The sequence below is a fragment of the Equus przewalskii genome, chromosome 4, assembly GCF_037783145.1.
Source record: "Equus przewalskii isolate Varuska chromosome 4, EquPr2, whole genome shotgun sequence".
Taxonomy (NCBI): domain Eukaryota; kingdom Metazoa; phylum Chordata; class Mammalia; order Perissodactyla; family Equidae; genus Equus; species Equus przewalskii.
The window spans coordinates 27274122-27291189 of record NC_091834.1 but is presented as its reverse complement, the minus strand read 5'-3'; the positions used below and the strand labels follow the sequence as shown (position 1 = coordinate 27291189).

The 17068-nt window shown below is 34.0% G+C and overlaps 1 protein-coding gene across 4 annotated transcripts in view; it reads left to right on the top strand.

The window, feature by feature from the left end:
* The window catches only part of PCLO (piccolo presynaptic cytomatrix protein), a 386610-nt gene extending 377981 nt beyond the window's left edge, over window positions 1-8629 (top strand). For all 4 annotated transcript variants that reach the window (XM_070617309.1, XM_070617308.1, XM_070617307.1 and 1 more), the window contains 3 exons: window positions 1096-1230; window positions 1646-1791; window positions 3942-8629. In XM_070617309.1, the coding sequence (XP_070473410.1) occupies window positions 1096-1230; window positions 1646-1791; window positions 3942-4082 (422 nt within the window). In that variant the 3' untranslated portion in view covers window positions 4083-8629. The remainder of the gene's footprint in view (window positions 1-1095; window positions 1231-1645; window positions 1792-3941) is intronic.
* Window positions 8630-17068: the final 8439 nt, after the last annotated feature.

Genomic DNA, 17068 nt, shown 5'->3' with positions numbered 1-17068 from the left:
AACATGGCATAAATTAAGAATATATTATAATCACATAGACATTTATTTAGTTCCTCAGTACCATGATGTTCTCTTTTATGAACACACTGTTCCTTCTCTTTAGAATGTTCTTCCTTATCCACTTCATCTGGTTAATTCTTTCTCATCCTTCTGGTTTCAGCTCAAGTAGCACTCCCCTAGGCTTTCTTGTCACCATGGTCTTGTACTTCAGAATGTTTTCTCTTTCTCATTATACATTTATTGATGAAAATATTTCATTGGTGGATTTCTTCCCAATAAACAGAAGAACCATAAAACCAACAATCTTGCATGTTTTTGGCTCACAGTATCTGTTCTTCCTAACAGAGTGCTTATTACAGAGTAGTGTGGGAAATAAAATATTTGTTAGTGAATGAATAAGTAGATGAATATACGAATTGACGGAGCAAAGTGTGACTCAATAAAGAATTTGACCTTGCATGAATAGCTTCTTCAGCAATGTAAAGATCCAAGATAAACACTGGAAAGAAATACATTGAGTTCACTTAAATCACTCATTGTATTTTCCTTTGTGAAATTTTATTACTATATATTTTGTTGGCTATTTCTTTTACAAAGGAAATAGAAAAAGAGTAGAAATAAGAGATAATGACAATTTTATACAATTTAGTTGTGTTAGTAAGTGTTCTTGAGTGAGCCTGGTAATGAGCAATTCTTGGTAAATGACTTCTTGTATTTCACATAACTTAGTTTATTTCTTATGTTATATTAGAATTCTATTTTTTTATGTATGTCTGTCTTCCTATAGTCTCATCTATTACCTCTTTTGACCTAAAAATCTATAGTTGAGTGTATAGTTGCAACACTTATCTACTTGCATTTCCTCCAGACCTCACTTGTTACTTGCTTATCTTTGTTGAAAGTGTATGATTTATCAGTCTCCCCATGAACTTTTCATGCCTTAAGGGCTTTGACTGCATTTTATTCATTTATGTATCTGTAGGATGCAATAAGATGTTTAGCACTTGATAAACACTCAATAAATTAATATATGAAAGAATTGTTGTTAATAAATAGCATTACATATTCCTTAACATTTTTATTAAATTCTTCCAGTTAAAACTCAGGTAATGGGAGAAATCAAGATTGCATTGAAGAAGGAAATGAAGACAGATGGTGAACAACTAATAGTTGAAATACTCCAATGCAGAAATATCACCTACAAATTTAAATCTCCTGATCACTTACCAGGTATCTAATTTTATGATAATGAGCAATATAATATATCTAGGAATTCATTAGGAGTATGTCCTAAATATTCTGGAAGGTGGTAACTAAAATTTGGGCTGTACACCAAATATATCTGAAAATGTGAAATAAGAATTAAGTTCTCTTATATAGAACAAGTTATACTTTACTAGTTAAAAACTAGATTTTTTTTCAACATGTCAACCTAGAGTGAGGTATTTATTATACAAGAGGAAAAAAATTTAAATTGCTAAAAAATTGGTGTATCTTTTAATCACTCTATGTTGTCTGAAACAAATTGTTCACAGTCTGCTACCTTTGAATGAAATGTGGGAGAGCTCTCAATATACAATTAAAATTTTTTCAATAAAAATCATAGGAATAATGGACACTTAACAAGCTGAATTCCTATTTTCAGATTTATATGTGAAAATATATGTGATGAACATCTCTACCCAAAAAAAGATGATTAAGAAAAAAACAAGAGTATGTAGACATGATCGAGAGCCTTCATTCAACGAAACTTTTAGATTCAGCCTAAGTCCTGCTGGACATTCTCTTCAGGTAACTCTGTATAATATAGTTACTATTTTAAAATTTTCATTCATACTATATTTATTTTCCATTCAATTATTCAATATTTATATAGCAATAATATACTATGTGATATTTTACAAGTTAATTAATTCTTAGAGGTATCTTCCCAGCAGCCCTTTAAAATTCCACAGCCCACCCACCCTATCCAATTAGCTACCAAGTCTTCTCTCTTCTGTCTGCTCAGTTTATTTTATATAAATTTATTTCTGTGTTCACTGCCACTAATCCCCTCTGGGTTCTCATGTTTATCACTCAAATTATTTCAGCAGTGTACTTGGCCTACTTGCCATCAATGTCTTACTCTTTTAATTTATTTCATTACACTGCTGGCAGAAGTATCTTTTAAAAACACTGGCTAGGTTTTGTTAAAATCCTTCTGTGACTCACCACTATTCTAATTCATTCAGAGTTCTCTAAGGTGAGTTCTGATTCTCTTGATTTAATCTCATTGCCTTGTGTACTTTTCCACTCAATCTATTCTTCAGTCACACCAGAATCTTTTCAAATCAGGTTAAGCCTCCAATCCTTTGCTCATATTTTTCCTCCCGTTTAGTACTCTCTTCTCCATGTCTCTCCATCTATCACAATACTCCACATCTTTCAATATAAACTCAGTCTTTTACTGATGAATGAAGATATAATTCATCACACTGTATTCACATAGCATTTTGCTTATCTTATCACACTATCATCCCAGCCTGTCTTGTACAATAATTTATATACCTACCTGTCACTGCTTCTGCACTATCAGCTTCTCTAGGGCAAGGTTTGATTTTCATTGTTCTTTGTTCTACAGCCAGCACAATGCTTGTACATAGTATGTCTTCAGCAAAGGTAGAGACAAGGAAAGAAAGAGGCAAAAAGAGGAGGGAGGGAAGAGATGAAAAAATATGGGAGGAGCAAGACCATGGTACTGGCACTTAAAACAAAGGCCTGGACTGGAGACAAATATAACAGATATTACAAAGCAAAAATTGCATTGCGAGGATTAACTGACATTAGAATGGAAAGGAATAAAAAAATTAAAGGCTGGGGCTGGCCCCGTGGCCGAGCGGTTAAGTTCGCGCTCTCCGCTGCAGGCGGCCCAGTGTTTCGTTGGTTCGAATCCTGGGCGCGGACATGACACTGCTCATCAAACCACGCTGAGGCAGCGTCCCACATGCCACAACTAGATGGACACACAACGAAGAATATACAACTATGTACCGGGGGGCTTTGGGGAGAAAAAGGAAAAAATAAAATCTTAAAAAAAAAAAAAAAAAAAAAATTAAAGGCAACTTTGAGGTCTGTATGAACAAATATGTGATTCACAGAAATTAAGTAGTTAGAGAGAGGACCGAGAGTTTGTCTGAAACGTGATAAATTTGATAAGAAGGCAGGCTTCCAGTGAATATATACAATACCATTTGAATCCCCAAACTAGAAGCCAGAAGAAACAGTCATAATTGGAAATGTAGATTTTGAAGTCAGAAACATAAAAGTAAAGTTTTAGCCAGGAATAAAGATGAATTCCCTGAAGGAGATTCTGAAAAGAGAGACAGCAAGAGAGAAGAATTGTCAAGAATTTTGGTTAGCTCCCCCTAGTGCTCTCTACCTTTCTTTCAAATCATCTCTAAAAGAAAAAATTCCTGAGTTTGAGATCATATGGAATTTCAACTAATATAAGTTCTGCATATGACAAGAAACCATTTTGGAGTGCCTACTATAGTAAAATCACCAGTAAATGAAATGTTAAATAAAATCAATGTATATATATCTATATATATCTATAATATACATTATATAAATAATAATAAATCATAAATAAAAATAATAAAATCAATATATATATATATCTGCCTTGTGAGCTCCTATTCATTTACTCAGCACTCAAATAATTTTGTATCTGAGTTAATATTTCATAAACTAGTAGAAAATGTGCCTAGCAAAGTTCTTTTGTGAAACTTTCTATCAGTTTAAAGATACACCTAGTTAAAATTAACTATTAATACACATCTTATCTAGAATGCTCATATCCTTCAGGTTGTGTCTTCTTTGTATTTCTTTGATGATCAAATGTCCTTAAAAGAGGTTGAAAAATATATACCTGTCTATATACTTTTGGCTATTTTTTCTAGATTTTACTTTTCTCCAACGGAGGGAAATTTATGAAAAAGACCTTGATTGGTGAAGCCTCTATCTGGCTTGACAAAGTGGATCTCAGAAAAAGAATAGTCAACTGGCACAAACTTTTGGTCAGTCCTACTCAAACCCATTGAATAAATGTGTCTGCTCAGGGTATAGAAACTGCTGTAAATAATCTCAAATCAAGACTATAGTTGGATACTATTGTACTAAGCTCTGTTTCCAGGGGTAAACATGAGAGGAGGAACAAATGGCAAAAGCATACTTAAAAGCCTCGTAAATGTATTATTATGTAACACAGGAAAAAACTCAAATGAAAAAGTTCATATATTGAAGACAAAAAGAGGAGCTCTGAGTCCTTGGATTTCTTGTGGCTGTCAAGATAAACAGTGAGAAATTTTGATTTCTTGATGCAAATATCTCAAAGCAGAGTTAGCTATAGCTAAAGAAAGAGGTTCAGATTAATATTGTTTCTAATGCAAAGATAAAACTTTATGCAAAAGCATCTTGGTTGAAAGGAAAGAACTGATGTAACAAACCTCAATTTTCAAAAGTCCAAAAATCTTTCTTCTTTATCTTATTTTCTCAAACAGCTTACTGTTTTGAGATTCTGACATAGGATACACTTACAGTATATGTCCAAGACTAGAAGTATGGTGGTTGTGTTCACAAGGAAAAGGGAACCGGTGGTCTATAAATTATGGCTTTTAGACCATATTGTACAGGTTTTCTCAGTGTCTAAATGTTACAAGAGTGAATAACACCAATTTTGGAATCCACGTTGTAAAAGCACATTTATATAATTTGAAATAATGTAGAGTGAAGATAATAGTAAGTAGAAATGGAATTACATTTTATATAAATAGAGCCATAACTGGCTAACAAAGAATGTTGCCCCACAAAATATTGGAACCTTGATTGAAAACATTGAAATCCCTATAACTAACTCTTAAGCCAAGATATTTTCAGTCTACGTACCAAAGGACCTAGATTAAATTGGTATGTTCTAGGAAGCATGACAACTTGTTCTTTGTGGAATTGCAAATAAATGTATTATCCTGCATATTTCCTTTCTCTTAACTGATGTATTAACAGAGAGAAAATTCTTCCTCTAGCAAACAAATCACATTGAGTGACAACCTTGTGACATTGAGTAATTAAATTGGTGTTATTTCCTACTCTTCCATAATGATTTTTTCCCTTAACACATTAAGTGATTGTATAATGAAAACCCTGAAACCAAACTCAAGTTCTCTCTAGTGCTCCATTTTCCTCCTCTAGTGACAATATCAGTGATTGAGTTTATCAGTGTTGGGAAAATATGTGAAAAGTCAACATTTCAGGTTAAAATATAATTTAAGCTATTTTAATAATATAGAATAAAAGGACCGATGTCTAAGTGATTAGAATGAAGTATCCTCTTCTCTATCAACAGACAACATTAACAAAGGCAGTAACATGGAGTTGTAGGAAACGCACTCAGCTGGGATTAAAAGCCTGGCTTCTGTTCTTGGTTCTGCCACTGACTGATTGTATCACCTTGCACATGTCACTTAAACTCACTTTTCCCCAGTTTTATTATTTGTGGGATAAAAATAATTATATATTCCTAGCCTTCCTAATGGGATGTTGGGATGATCATACTATGTAATCTATAAGAGAAGATGAAAGCACATTTCCAAATATAGTTTTATACACATATGTGAGGAATAATTATTCTGCAGCTTTTTAATTCTCACATTTTATATGTGAAAACGCATCTTCCAAAACAATGGCAAGCATTGACATGGATAAAAGCAGCATATTAGCTCCAAAACTAATTTTTTTCTTTAAAATATAAACTTTTATTTAACTTGAAAAAAAGGTAAAGAAATAAATGAAAATGATTTTCAAATTGGTTTATTATAAATTAAAAGAATTATACTGATCTTATACTATTCCCATATCCTACTACAAAATAAATTAATTAAATTGCTTCTCAGAATATTCTCAGTTTAAAAGCTGCTTCTTTTTTCAAAGTTTTAGTAGGTTTAGAGAATCATCTCCAAATATATTGGTTGGATATTGAATGTTCTCATTTTTAAAGAAAAACAGACTTTAAATTTGAGAGGAATGGATTAAACGTAAAACATTAAAAATAAAAACATTTCTAATAAATCCTAGGGTGCATATCTATTATATTCATAAAGAAATACAAATTTATTCTTCCTCAAGCTAAGAAAGATAACAGTCACTTTTCTTCCCTCTATTTTGTATCCCCCCTCCCTTGATAATGCAATGTCATTTACCATTGATATTGCTTTAAAACGAACATGTGGGGAAGAGATCACTAAAGATTTGATATTGCTAAGATTTTATATTTAGAGACAAGTAGATCTGCTGATGGTTGCCATGAATATTTCCAGCAGAAGTTAGCACTTTAGGAAGCTTATAGAAATCACTCATAATTGGGGAGGAAAGGATTCAGGAAGATCTGACATAAAAAGGCTCTGCTATTTGCCCTTAAAAGGAAACTCTGGCTTACCTTAGGTCCTCTTCTGCAGCTGCTTACATGCATGAGAGGATGTATGGCCAGTTAGTTTACTTCATTCCAGTTGCAATTTCTTTTAGAATAAAACAAATGGAGGTGCCACCAAAACAAAGATCATCCCTTGGTAGCTGTTTGATCTGAAAGAGTAGAGTCTTTCCATTATACGTGCCCCTCTGTTCCACAGAACTAGTAATGGGGCCAGGTCAATCAAGAGAGTTAACCACAGGGCTTCTTTTTGTGCACCAGCATCCCCCTTCAGAGAGCATAAGATCCTGCCAAAGTGTGCCAAGTTTGCAGCTGACCAAACTCCTAGGTTGTACTGGAATTATTCTATACAACACTGATCCTTAAACAAATGCATTTCTTCTGAATGATGTTGATTACCCTTCTTACAACAAAACGATTTCTTTTTTAATTGCAAATAGGGCTCTTGGTATTTTTTACTTTTTTTATATATCACAGCACATGATTTTCCACTTTTTATTTTATTTTATTGGAACCAGCTTTTTTTTATCCTGCTAGTGACAAAGTTTGTAATCTCTAAATAACATATGATTAGTCCAAATACAGTACTTAAACCTTAAAAAGCGTCTTAACTTTTCCCACAATTTCATTGAGTCATCAGAGACTGAAGTTGCTTGTTGGTTTAAAATTTGGTCCTAAAGAAACTTTTAGCTGTAGAAGCAAAAGCACAAAGTGAATTTTTACAAAAGACAGGGATTTATAGATCGGTTGTTATAGACAGAGAGAACACTAATAGCAAGAAGTTGGTGTTTCCCTGTTTTTACCTAAGATTATAAGGTTTTGGTAACTCTGAACTCATTATTTACCATTTCAGTTTAAAAGAACAGTATCCAAGACTAAGGGGCAGTGATTGTCTTTGCTCCTTACTATTACCCATATTGTAATTAATCACACTAAGAAATGCATATTTTCAGCATATCAGTGGACTTAATTTTGTGGATCACACACATTAAAATAGTCATATTGTGGGAATATTATAGCTGGTAACCAGCTGATATTGATTCTTATTATAGGAATGGTTGTGATGATAGTGGTGATAGCAGTAGCGACACTAGGTTGGTGGTGATGTGAAGTAAAATTATATACTATATTGTGCCCAATTTATTAGAAATTATTCAATCAATGTTTCATTTCATTAAGATATCATAAAGATGTTTATAGTATTTTTTTACTTTATTATTTAAATCATAACTAACAATATTTTTAAAAGGTTATTTTCATTGCTACAATGTCTAAGATTCCAAAAGCAGCCAACTACAGCTATATATGTGTTTATAACTCTATGTGTGACAGAGTGACTTTCCCTCTTTTCAAGCCTGAGATGGAAGTGAAAGAAAGTTCAATGAATAATTATGAGCTGTCTCTTTAATAATTACTTGCCTTTGATGTAATATAAGAATGAATGAGCAAACAGATATTCTCATTGAATATGACACATTGATGTTTTGTGTATGGTCCATGTTGTTATTATTAAAGATACCCATTAAATCAAAATCACTTAACCAAATGATTCCTTATCTGACAGGTAGGTTGAGAGCATTTTCTTAATTCGTTACCGTGTACATAACTATACCTTTGGTAAAATAGACAAAGTTGAAATATTAATTTCATCTGGCATTCAGCATGTGAATATGATTATCGTTTGATTGTGTCTGTATAGTTGTTGGTGATGTGCTCAGGTGCTCCTACTACTGATTAACGTATGTTCTGATATCCGAACAAAAACACAACTGATGTTAAAGGAAAAAAATTCTTGTCTGAAAAATAATAACCTAATAAAATTGATTTCAAAATAAAAAAATAAAGTCTTGGATATGTCTTGTTTCTAGCTATATGTTGCATGCCGTGTTGGTGATTTCCTGTGTTCTTTTTTTCTGTTCTACACAAATCTCTCTGGAAAATCTAATGAACAAATACAAATTCTTGGACAAAAAGGTTGTATAAATTGAACTCAAATACATGAGAATTGTATTAAAAAATGCTTGTAAATCTGTCTTGAGTTTTACTCTGTGTAAAAATATGTCTTGGTTTTGTGATTGTATACAAGATGTATCTTGATAACTTATGCAAATTGTGCTCTATAAAGGCTGTTGCCTCAGCCTTACTAATAAATATTGAAAATATCAACTTTGACTTCTTGTGTTTATCAATTTGATAAATTGATACTTAATATAGAAATAGAACTTTTCAGAATATTTTTCTCTGAAAATTATATCATAAATACATTCACTCACCCAGTTTAAAAAATATATTTTAAACTCAGCACAGATACAGAAAACAGAATTAAACAAATATGTAGCTTAATAAATTATTATACAACAGACACTCTTGTAACAACTGCCCAGATCAAGAAAGTGAACTTTGCCACCCATCTCATAAAACCTGTTTAAACCATCTCTATCACAACTCCCTCCCAAAACTCCTAACAACTACGCTGATTTTTATGATAATTATTTCCTTGTTATCACTGACAGCTGCCTAGTAAACACTAGTATAGTTTTTCTGTTTTATTTTTAGTGTGTTTTCTAAGCCTCTTTTAATCTACACATTCTCTTCTCCATTCCTTCTTTTTCAGTGAATCTTATTTTTTGAAGAAACCTGGTTTTTCTTCCTGTTGGGTTTCCTGAAATTTGGATTTTGCTGATTGCATGCTCATAGTGTAGTTAACAAGTTCCTCTGCCTCTGTATAGCCTGTAACTTGGTCTTTTGCTCCACAGATTTGACTTGATTCATGTTCAAGCTCTCACAAATGGTGCTGCATTCTTCCATTAGGAGGCACATAATGTCTGGCTCACTCTCATTTTCCTGTTTAAGGCCACTGTTCTCAGTGCCTAGAATAAATCCATTAATTAACTAGATGTTATAAATGGGGGTATTCTAATTCAATCATCATTTCCTCTTGGAATACTTTTAAGAAGATAAACTTTCCCTCAACCAGTATTTGATTACCCAGTGGTATAGTTTATATAGGAAAGTTAGTAAAAGGCAAAGAAAGTTGGAAAATTTTCCTCTATGTACTTAACATTTTTAAAAATAATAAATGGTTCCCTAGCATCCTCCACAGATGACCAATTAATTTTTGTTTTTATTTTCCTAATATCACTGTGAATCAAGGAATGAAACAAATTTGATGTGTTTTAATTCATTGAAGCTCTTCTTCTTAATGCTCCAATTTATGCTTTTTGGCCAATGGAGACATCTTTGAGTGAGCTTACATGTTTCTTATATTCCTTGGCAAATTTCTTTCTATGGCAAGAAAGTTATATATTATTTCTTCAACCTTAAAACAGTATAGGAGATCTGTTTAACTTGAATTTTTATTATTTTCCCTCTATTTATCTCTATAAAATAATTAAATTTAGGAATGCATTGACACTGAGTGATCAGCTTTTTTCTAATACACTATGGCTTCTCAACCTTTTGACTAAGATCAAGTGTAGTGTCAAGTGTAGTATCTAATATGCTTATGGTAAATGTTCAAGAGCCTTCTTAGGTGAAGTATCTCTTGGAACTTTTTTTTAAGATAATGCCAGATCTAAAAGGTTGTAATTAGATGAATGATTAGTAAGTTTGACTTTTTGACTATTTATTATCTAGGCATTTAAGAGCTGAAAATGCCTCACGTCTATAAAGATTTTGTAGTAAATTGAGCCAAAATAATTCTTTATTTAAAAGTATGATGGCAAAAAGGTTGAAATTTTTTCTCTCTGTTTAACCCACAACTCCAAATAAATTAAAAATTTATTTTAAAAGTTTAATTTAAAATTTTTTTTGGTGAAGAAGATTGTCAATGAGCTAACATCTATTGACAATCTTCTTCTTTATGCTTGAGGAAGATTGTCACTGAGCTAACAGCTGTGCCAATCTTTCTCTATTTTTTTTTTTTTTTGTATATATGTAGGATAACACCACAGCATGGCTCATTGAGCAGTATGTAGGTCCATGCTCAGGATCCAAACCTGCAAACCCTGGGCTACTGAAGTGGAGTGCGTGAACCCAACCACAACACCACCAGGCTGGCTCATTTTTTATTTTATTTTCTGTTATATTTTTATTTGATTATTTGTAAAAGTTACAAAACAGTTCCATGAATTATTCAGTAAAAAATGACCTTCTTTGAAAAAATCAATAATATTAACAAACCTGTGGCAAATAAAGGATAAAGAAGGCCGAATTACCATTATCAGGTATGAGAAATTAACATCAATGTCAAGCTCCAAAGCCAAACCCAATCTAGCAATGTATAAAAGAAATAAGAAACATGAACAAGTTGAACTACCCACGTTACACAGATTATTTCAATGTTGGAAAATGAATTAAGGAAATCCAGTATATTAATATATTAAAGTATAAAAATCCTAAGATGCTGGGAAATATTTGATAAAATTCAAAATCCATTTATAATAAAAACTTTACAGCACACTTGGGATGGAAGATTGTTTAAAAGTGGCGGATGTTGTCTACCAAAAAACTTACTGGTAAAAGGATTGAAGGCTTTTCTTTTGAGACCAGAAACAATGCAATTACGCCTATTTTTGAATAAAATATATTTATTCATATATTTAATTTATTCATATTTCATGTATTCATATATTTTTTATATTCATATAAATATATTCTATTCAATATATTTACCAGAGTTGCTAGCCATTGTGTCAAGACAAGAAAAAAAAATACAGATAAAGGAGTAAGAAGTGGAGAGGAAATATAATTATCTGTAAATTATATGGCTTTGTGATTTGAAAATCCAAAACAATCAACGATTTGTTTTAAAATATATAAGAGAATTTGGCAAGTTTACTAGATATAAAAATTACACAGAAATAAATTTCTTCTCTGAATGTGAACAAAAAATAGAAAATGAAATTTTCAAGGCACATTTTTACTAGAATCAAAAGTATCAAACACCTAGGAATAAATTAACAACGAAGTTCAAGACTTCCACAAAGAAAATAATAAAATTTTATTGAGATATTAAATGACCTAAATACAATGTTCATTGATTGAAAAATTGAATATTGTAGTGATATTCAATTCTTCCAAATCACAAACCCATCGATTCAATGCAGTTAAATTTTCTAAATGTGTGTTGAATTTGATAAGCTAATTATAAAATTTGCATTGAAGTACAAAGAGCATAAGAATATTCAAGATGTTTAGATGACATTTCTACTTACAATGAAGAAAAGTTTCTGTTGTGGGGGCCAGATTTATTCTGTTGAGCTGGAGAACTTAATTTTCTGGTCTACCTGTGAAATTCAAGGAATTATTATCATCAATTTATTAGAGACTTTGAATGGTTCAAATATTCCCTTAAAAGGGGCTACTCAACTCTAGTGCTGTAGACATTTAAAAGAAAGTCATATACTAGGAGTTACTTCCTTTTAATAGTAGTTAGGACTTGCAGACTAAATGAATTATAGCTGCCTAGAATATTTAATTCAGTTATGCCTCATTCAGACCCTATCAACTCTTATTTGGATTTCATAGCAGCCTCTTAATGGCCTTGCTGCCTTGTACCCTTCAAATGTATCCTCCACATAGCCACCTGTGACCTTCTGAAACATGTATCTGAGCATAACATTTGCCTGCTTAAAACTTCTCAGGGGTTCCCATTGCCAAAACCATGGCCAGAAACTGGACATCATCCTTGACACCACCTTCTCTTTCACTCAAACTCAAGTTATTAAAAAAACTCCTCCTTTTATTTTTCTAATTCTCTCTCACACTTAGACTATTTCAAATGCTTTCTGTCTAATTCCCCACTTGCAGTGGGGAGTTGTTGTTCCATGGTTATAAAGTTTCAGCCATACAAGATGAGTAACTTAGAGATCTGCCATACAATATAGTGCCTATAGCTAACAATACTGTATGGTACACTTACAAATTTCTTAAGAGGGTAAATTTCATGTTAATTGGTTTGTTTGTTTTCATGTTAAGTGTTTTTCCACTAATGAAAGTGGGGGGAAACATAAGGAAACCTTTGGAAGTGATTAATACCTTGATTATGTTAATAGTTTCACAGGTATCCGTCTATGTCCAAACTCATTGAATCGTATCTATTAAATATGTGTTTTTTGGGTATATCAATTATACCTCGATAAAGCTGTTAAACAATAAAAATTAAAACAAAGTAGACTCTAAGGAAAAAGAGGTCAGGGGCCTAGAGGCGAGAAGAAGCCTTTCTAAAGTTTGGTTAAGGTGGGTGAAATGTTAAGGCCGTTTTGGTCACCTGCTTACTTCCCACTCAACCCCTGTCTTGAATACACACACAACGTGCACACGCACACATGCCCACACACAGATTTTCCTTTTCTCTGGAAAGGAAAGAGACAAAAAACAGGCAGAATCTAAGTCAGGAGAAATACTAACAGAACAGAGAGGTACATCCCTCTCAGAACTTTATAAGGAGGAGGGCTGGGAGTGAAGTGATGGCTCGTCAGGAAGTGTGGTGTAGAAAGGGAGAAGAGGAAAAAGGACTATGAGACCAGAATGGAATTGGTAGAACAACACACTATCGTGGCTGTCAGTATTCTAAAGGACAGGAGAGGTGAAAAGTCACTTAAATTTTCTTGGCTTTGTGTAAGATTCCCTTCCTGATTCTAGCATTCAGTCAACTATTTGATGAGTGGACCTTATTTCTTACAAATTCTGGCAGAACTTCCTTGTAATTAAATATTTTTTGTCAGTGAATTTAATATAAAGTGATCAATATTATGTACCATAAATTTTACATAGTAAAAAATATTTCACAGTAAAAGACTATTGAATTTGTAAAGCATATAGGGAAGAAGGGGAAAATTATTCTCAGGTAAGCTTTTCTCACCTTTTGATCTCAGTATCATCACCTGAGTAATGAAAATACTTGCATTGACGAGGAATCTGAGAAGGAAAAAAAGTTTAAAGAAAATCAGTGTGAAATGCTGATTAGCTTGTGCCCCAGAAATAATCTGAAGTTTAGAATCTGAAATGGAAATAACCCTGAAAGTGAGCTGTTGTTATTTAACTGATCAAAAGCATATTAAAATTTTAAATGAGATCCTAGAGCTGAGGATAAATAAATAATCTCACCTCAAGAAGGTATATAGTAATCAAAGCAAGAGTGTCCAGAGGTGGAATAGGTTAATTAACATTTTCCAAAAGATATTCACTGTCAAATATGTGAGCAAATAGCTAGGACAAATCAGCAATTTGCGAATTTTCAACCTGCTATCATTTTTCACACTTATCAGCATTACCACCACTTTCTTGAATTGCATCTTTAATTTTTCTTTTGAAAGAAGAAAATGCAAAAGTTATTTGGGGCCATTATTAAGATAAATTATGAGATCAGTAATTTCAAGGAATACAAATTTCACATAAGTAATCATAGCATTTTCAAATAACGTTATTCTATGTACCAAAGACTATATGACTTAGTGGAAAAACACTAGACAGCCAGAATAATTGGATTCTAACCATAGTTTTACCACTAATTAGTGCTATAACATATCTCCCTTCTCAAATCCTGAATTTAATCCACAAGGTTTCCTACAGATCTAACAAATTGAGAACATCATTGCATTCCTTAAACAAAACCTTTCTGTTTAAGGCCCATTTTATGTAATTTTTCTCCCCCCACCCTCCGCCCCACAAAGTCACTAAAATTAGCCAATTTTTAAAACAATATTTTTATACTCAGTCTGAGTAAACAGCTGAATCTAAATATATGTAATCAATAAAATAAGGCTCACTTTCTGTGGAACTTACTACTACTGTGGTAGAACCCTATCTTGCTACATAATTCTCGTGTTGATCATTTTCTTCTGAACCTCATGACTTGTTTATGTAATTGTCATAATTCTTGATTTCTAGATTTTAGCACAATAGAATGGTATGGGGACAATTAAAAGACAAAGTGATAAGCATAAACACCATCTAATCTTTGCTCATGATCAAGAAATACTAGTATCTTGACCGTGGCCACTCCATTCATGTGCCCAAAATGCCAATTCTGGAGTGGTCAGTGACAAAGGTGGCTAAATGTCAACTGGCCAAATCATTTTGTCTACTTTATTGTTCAGTGCCTCTTCTTTGATAGATGCTTTCTGTTAGGCATTAACATATGTCTATAGTCACTACCAACTGCCACATATCCATCCGCAAGCTATCCCAAACCTTCTCGTCTCCAATCTTCCAGGCTTTTCCTCCCATGCTCCTGACCAGTCTACTAGACCATTAGTAAATATCCAGAAATCTGTATGTATTCCCTTCTCAGACCCCTTGTCCTTCCACAAAGAGTGCATGACAAGGTTCTCCATTTGTACTTCTACCCGTTGGTAAGATTTTCTTTCTCCACTATTATCAAGCAATACTGCTATCTGCCATTATAGTTTCAGTTTGCTCATGTACTGAGCCTACCTATCCATAAATCAAGCTTGGGGTTTTTCCTTTTTCTTTAGCTGGTCAAGTGAATTTACCCACAAAAGGGTACTAGTACAAATCTTGTGAGTGACACGGGGTCTGGGCCACCTGCTCATGTAGCTTGCCTTTGCCTTCTGTTCTCATTTATACTTGACCTCAAATATACCATTTCTCTATTGCAGATGGCATAGCCTTCTTCCAGAATCCCAGTAGCATGCATTATGATTCTTCCACTGGCATTTGCCATAAACTTACATTTCATCTTTTTCCATCACTGATACTTCCAGCAACATAGAGCCTGACAGATTATATGGCCCAAGTTGTGGGGCTGCTTGTACCACAGCCTGGACCAGCTGCAGCTCCCTTTTCTACTCTGAGACTCATTCAAATCTGGAAGCCTTCTATATCATTGGACTTAAGGGCCATAACAGTATTTCTATGTGCACAATGTGCTCCAGACAGAATCCAAAAATGTCTACCAGGTGTTGTGCTGTCTTTTCTATGACAGGAATTAGAAGATGCATCAATTCGTCTTTTACATTTCAGGGGGTATCTCAAATGCCCCTGACCACTTGGACCCCTAAATAGCAGTTCCCTGAAATGCGTCTTAGCAAGGCCTCCAATTTAGTAAACACTGGTTTTTTTGTACTGCCCGAATTAGCATCAACATAGTAATCAATGTGATAATCTGTGAAATGTCCATACGATCCAGATCTCTTTGGAATATATTATTATAGAGGGGTGGGAGAGTGAATATAGTCCCTGGGGAAAACTGTAAGTGATATTACTGTCATTCCACATAAATGCAACTTTTTCCCGATCTTTTCTGATCAGAATGAAAAAAGTATGAATTTGCAAAACCCATGTCTGTATACCATGTACTTGAAGCCTTACTAGTGAGCTTTAGCAACAACATCATATATGTGATAGCAGCTATAACCAGAGCTGTTACTTGGCTGAACTTACAGAAGTCTACAGTCATTCTCCATGATCCATTCATTTTCTCCAGGGGTCAGAATGGTGAATTAGAGATATATTAGGGCCATACCCCTGCATCTTTTAGATCTCTAATAGTGGTGCTAATTTCTACTATACCTTCCTGTCTTCCAGGGGCACTTTGATTTACTATGTTGGCTGGGAGGAGGAAGCAGGGAGTAATTTTAGAGTCTTCCACTTGGTCTTTCCAAGTCCAAGGACCCAACATGGGGAATGCTCCAACTGCCAGTGACAATCCCAATTACATATTTAGAGACCGGGAAATGACCACCAGGTGTATCTTGAGACAGTGGACCTACTCTAAGGCAGACTTTAGCAGGATTCCAATTATAACATGGCTCCTGTAATCTCCACCCTAACTAGGGGGCCATGATGATGCACTGAGTCTCCAGGTATCAATGTCAACTCAGACTCTGTGTCCAACAGTCCTCTGGGTATTTCCCTTTCCCTAGTACATGGCCACATGAGTAGGTGGCTGTAAGTCCCTTTGAGGAAGGACTTGAGGAATCATTACAGTATATACTTGCTGTGGTGTTGCAGACCTGTTCCTGCTGGGCACATGGTCATTTCTTCAGTCAATGGATTCTGGATATAAAGACTGCTTTAGGATTGAAAATTGGGCAAAAAATTGCAACTTTTAATTGAAGCAACTGCCCCCAGCTTCCTGCTCCTCCATTCTAGCCTGCTTCTGATTGTAGACATAAAACAGCACACTCCTTGGTTACCTGTCTGTTTTGTCCCTGGTGATGTCATGTTCTATTAACAATCTCTATAACTCCCTGAAGGTCAAGCCCCCCTTAGCTACTGCTCCAATCTTATGGTCCCTTGCTTTTTGCAGTTATACACTACCACCTAGCCTCAATTACTTTAGGGCTTCATCATCCTCATGCATGCTAATCAGACTGGCTCTGTGAGGACCTCTCCTATTGACTGTCCTGTCACTCTGAGATGAGCTGCCACTGAACTTCTTAAGGATGCTGGTGCTCCCTACCAATGCATTCCTGAAGGCCTTGCTGAATGCTGGATTCCATGGGACCTCCAATAAAGCATAATACCCTAATGGGTCTTCAGGCCTCACAAAATATTCAATTCACTCGGCCTACATTCCTGAGTCTTTTTCTTCTTCTTCTACAACCTTCCAGGCAACACAGCCATTTGCACTTGGCT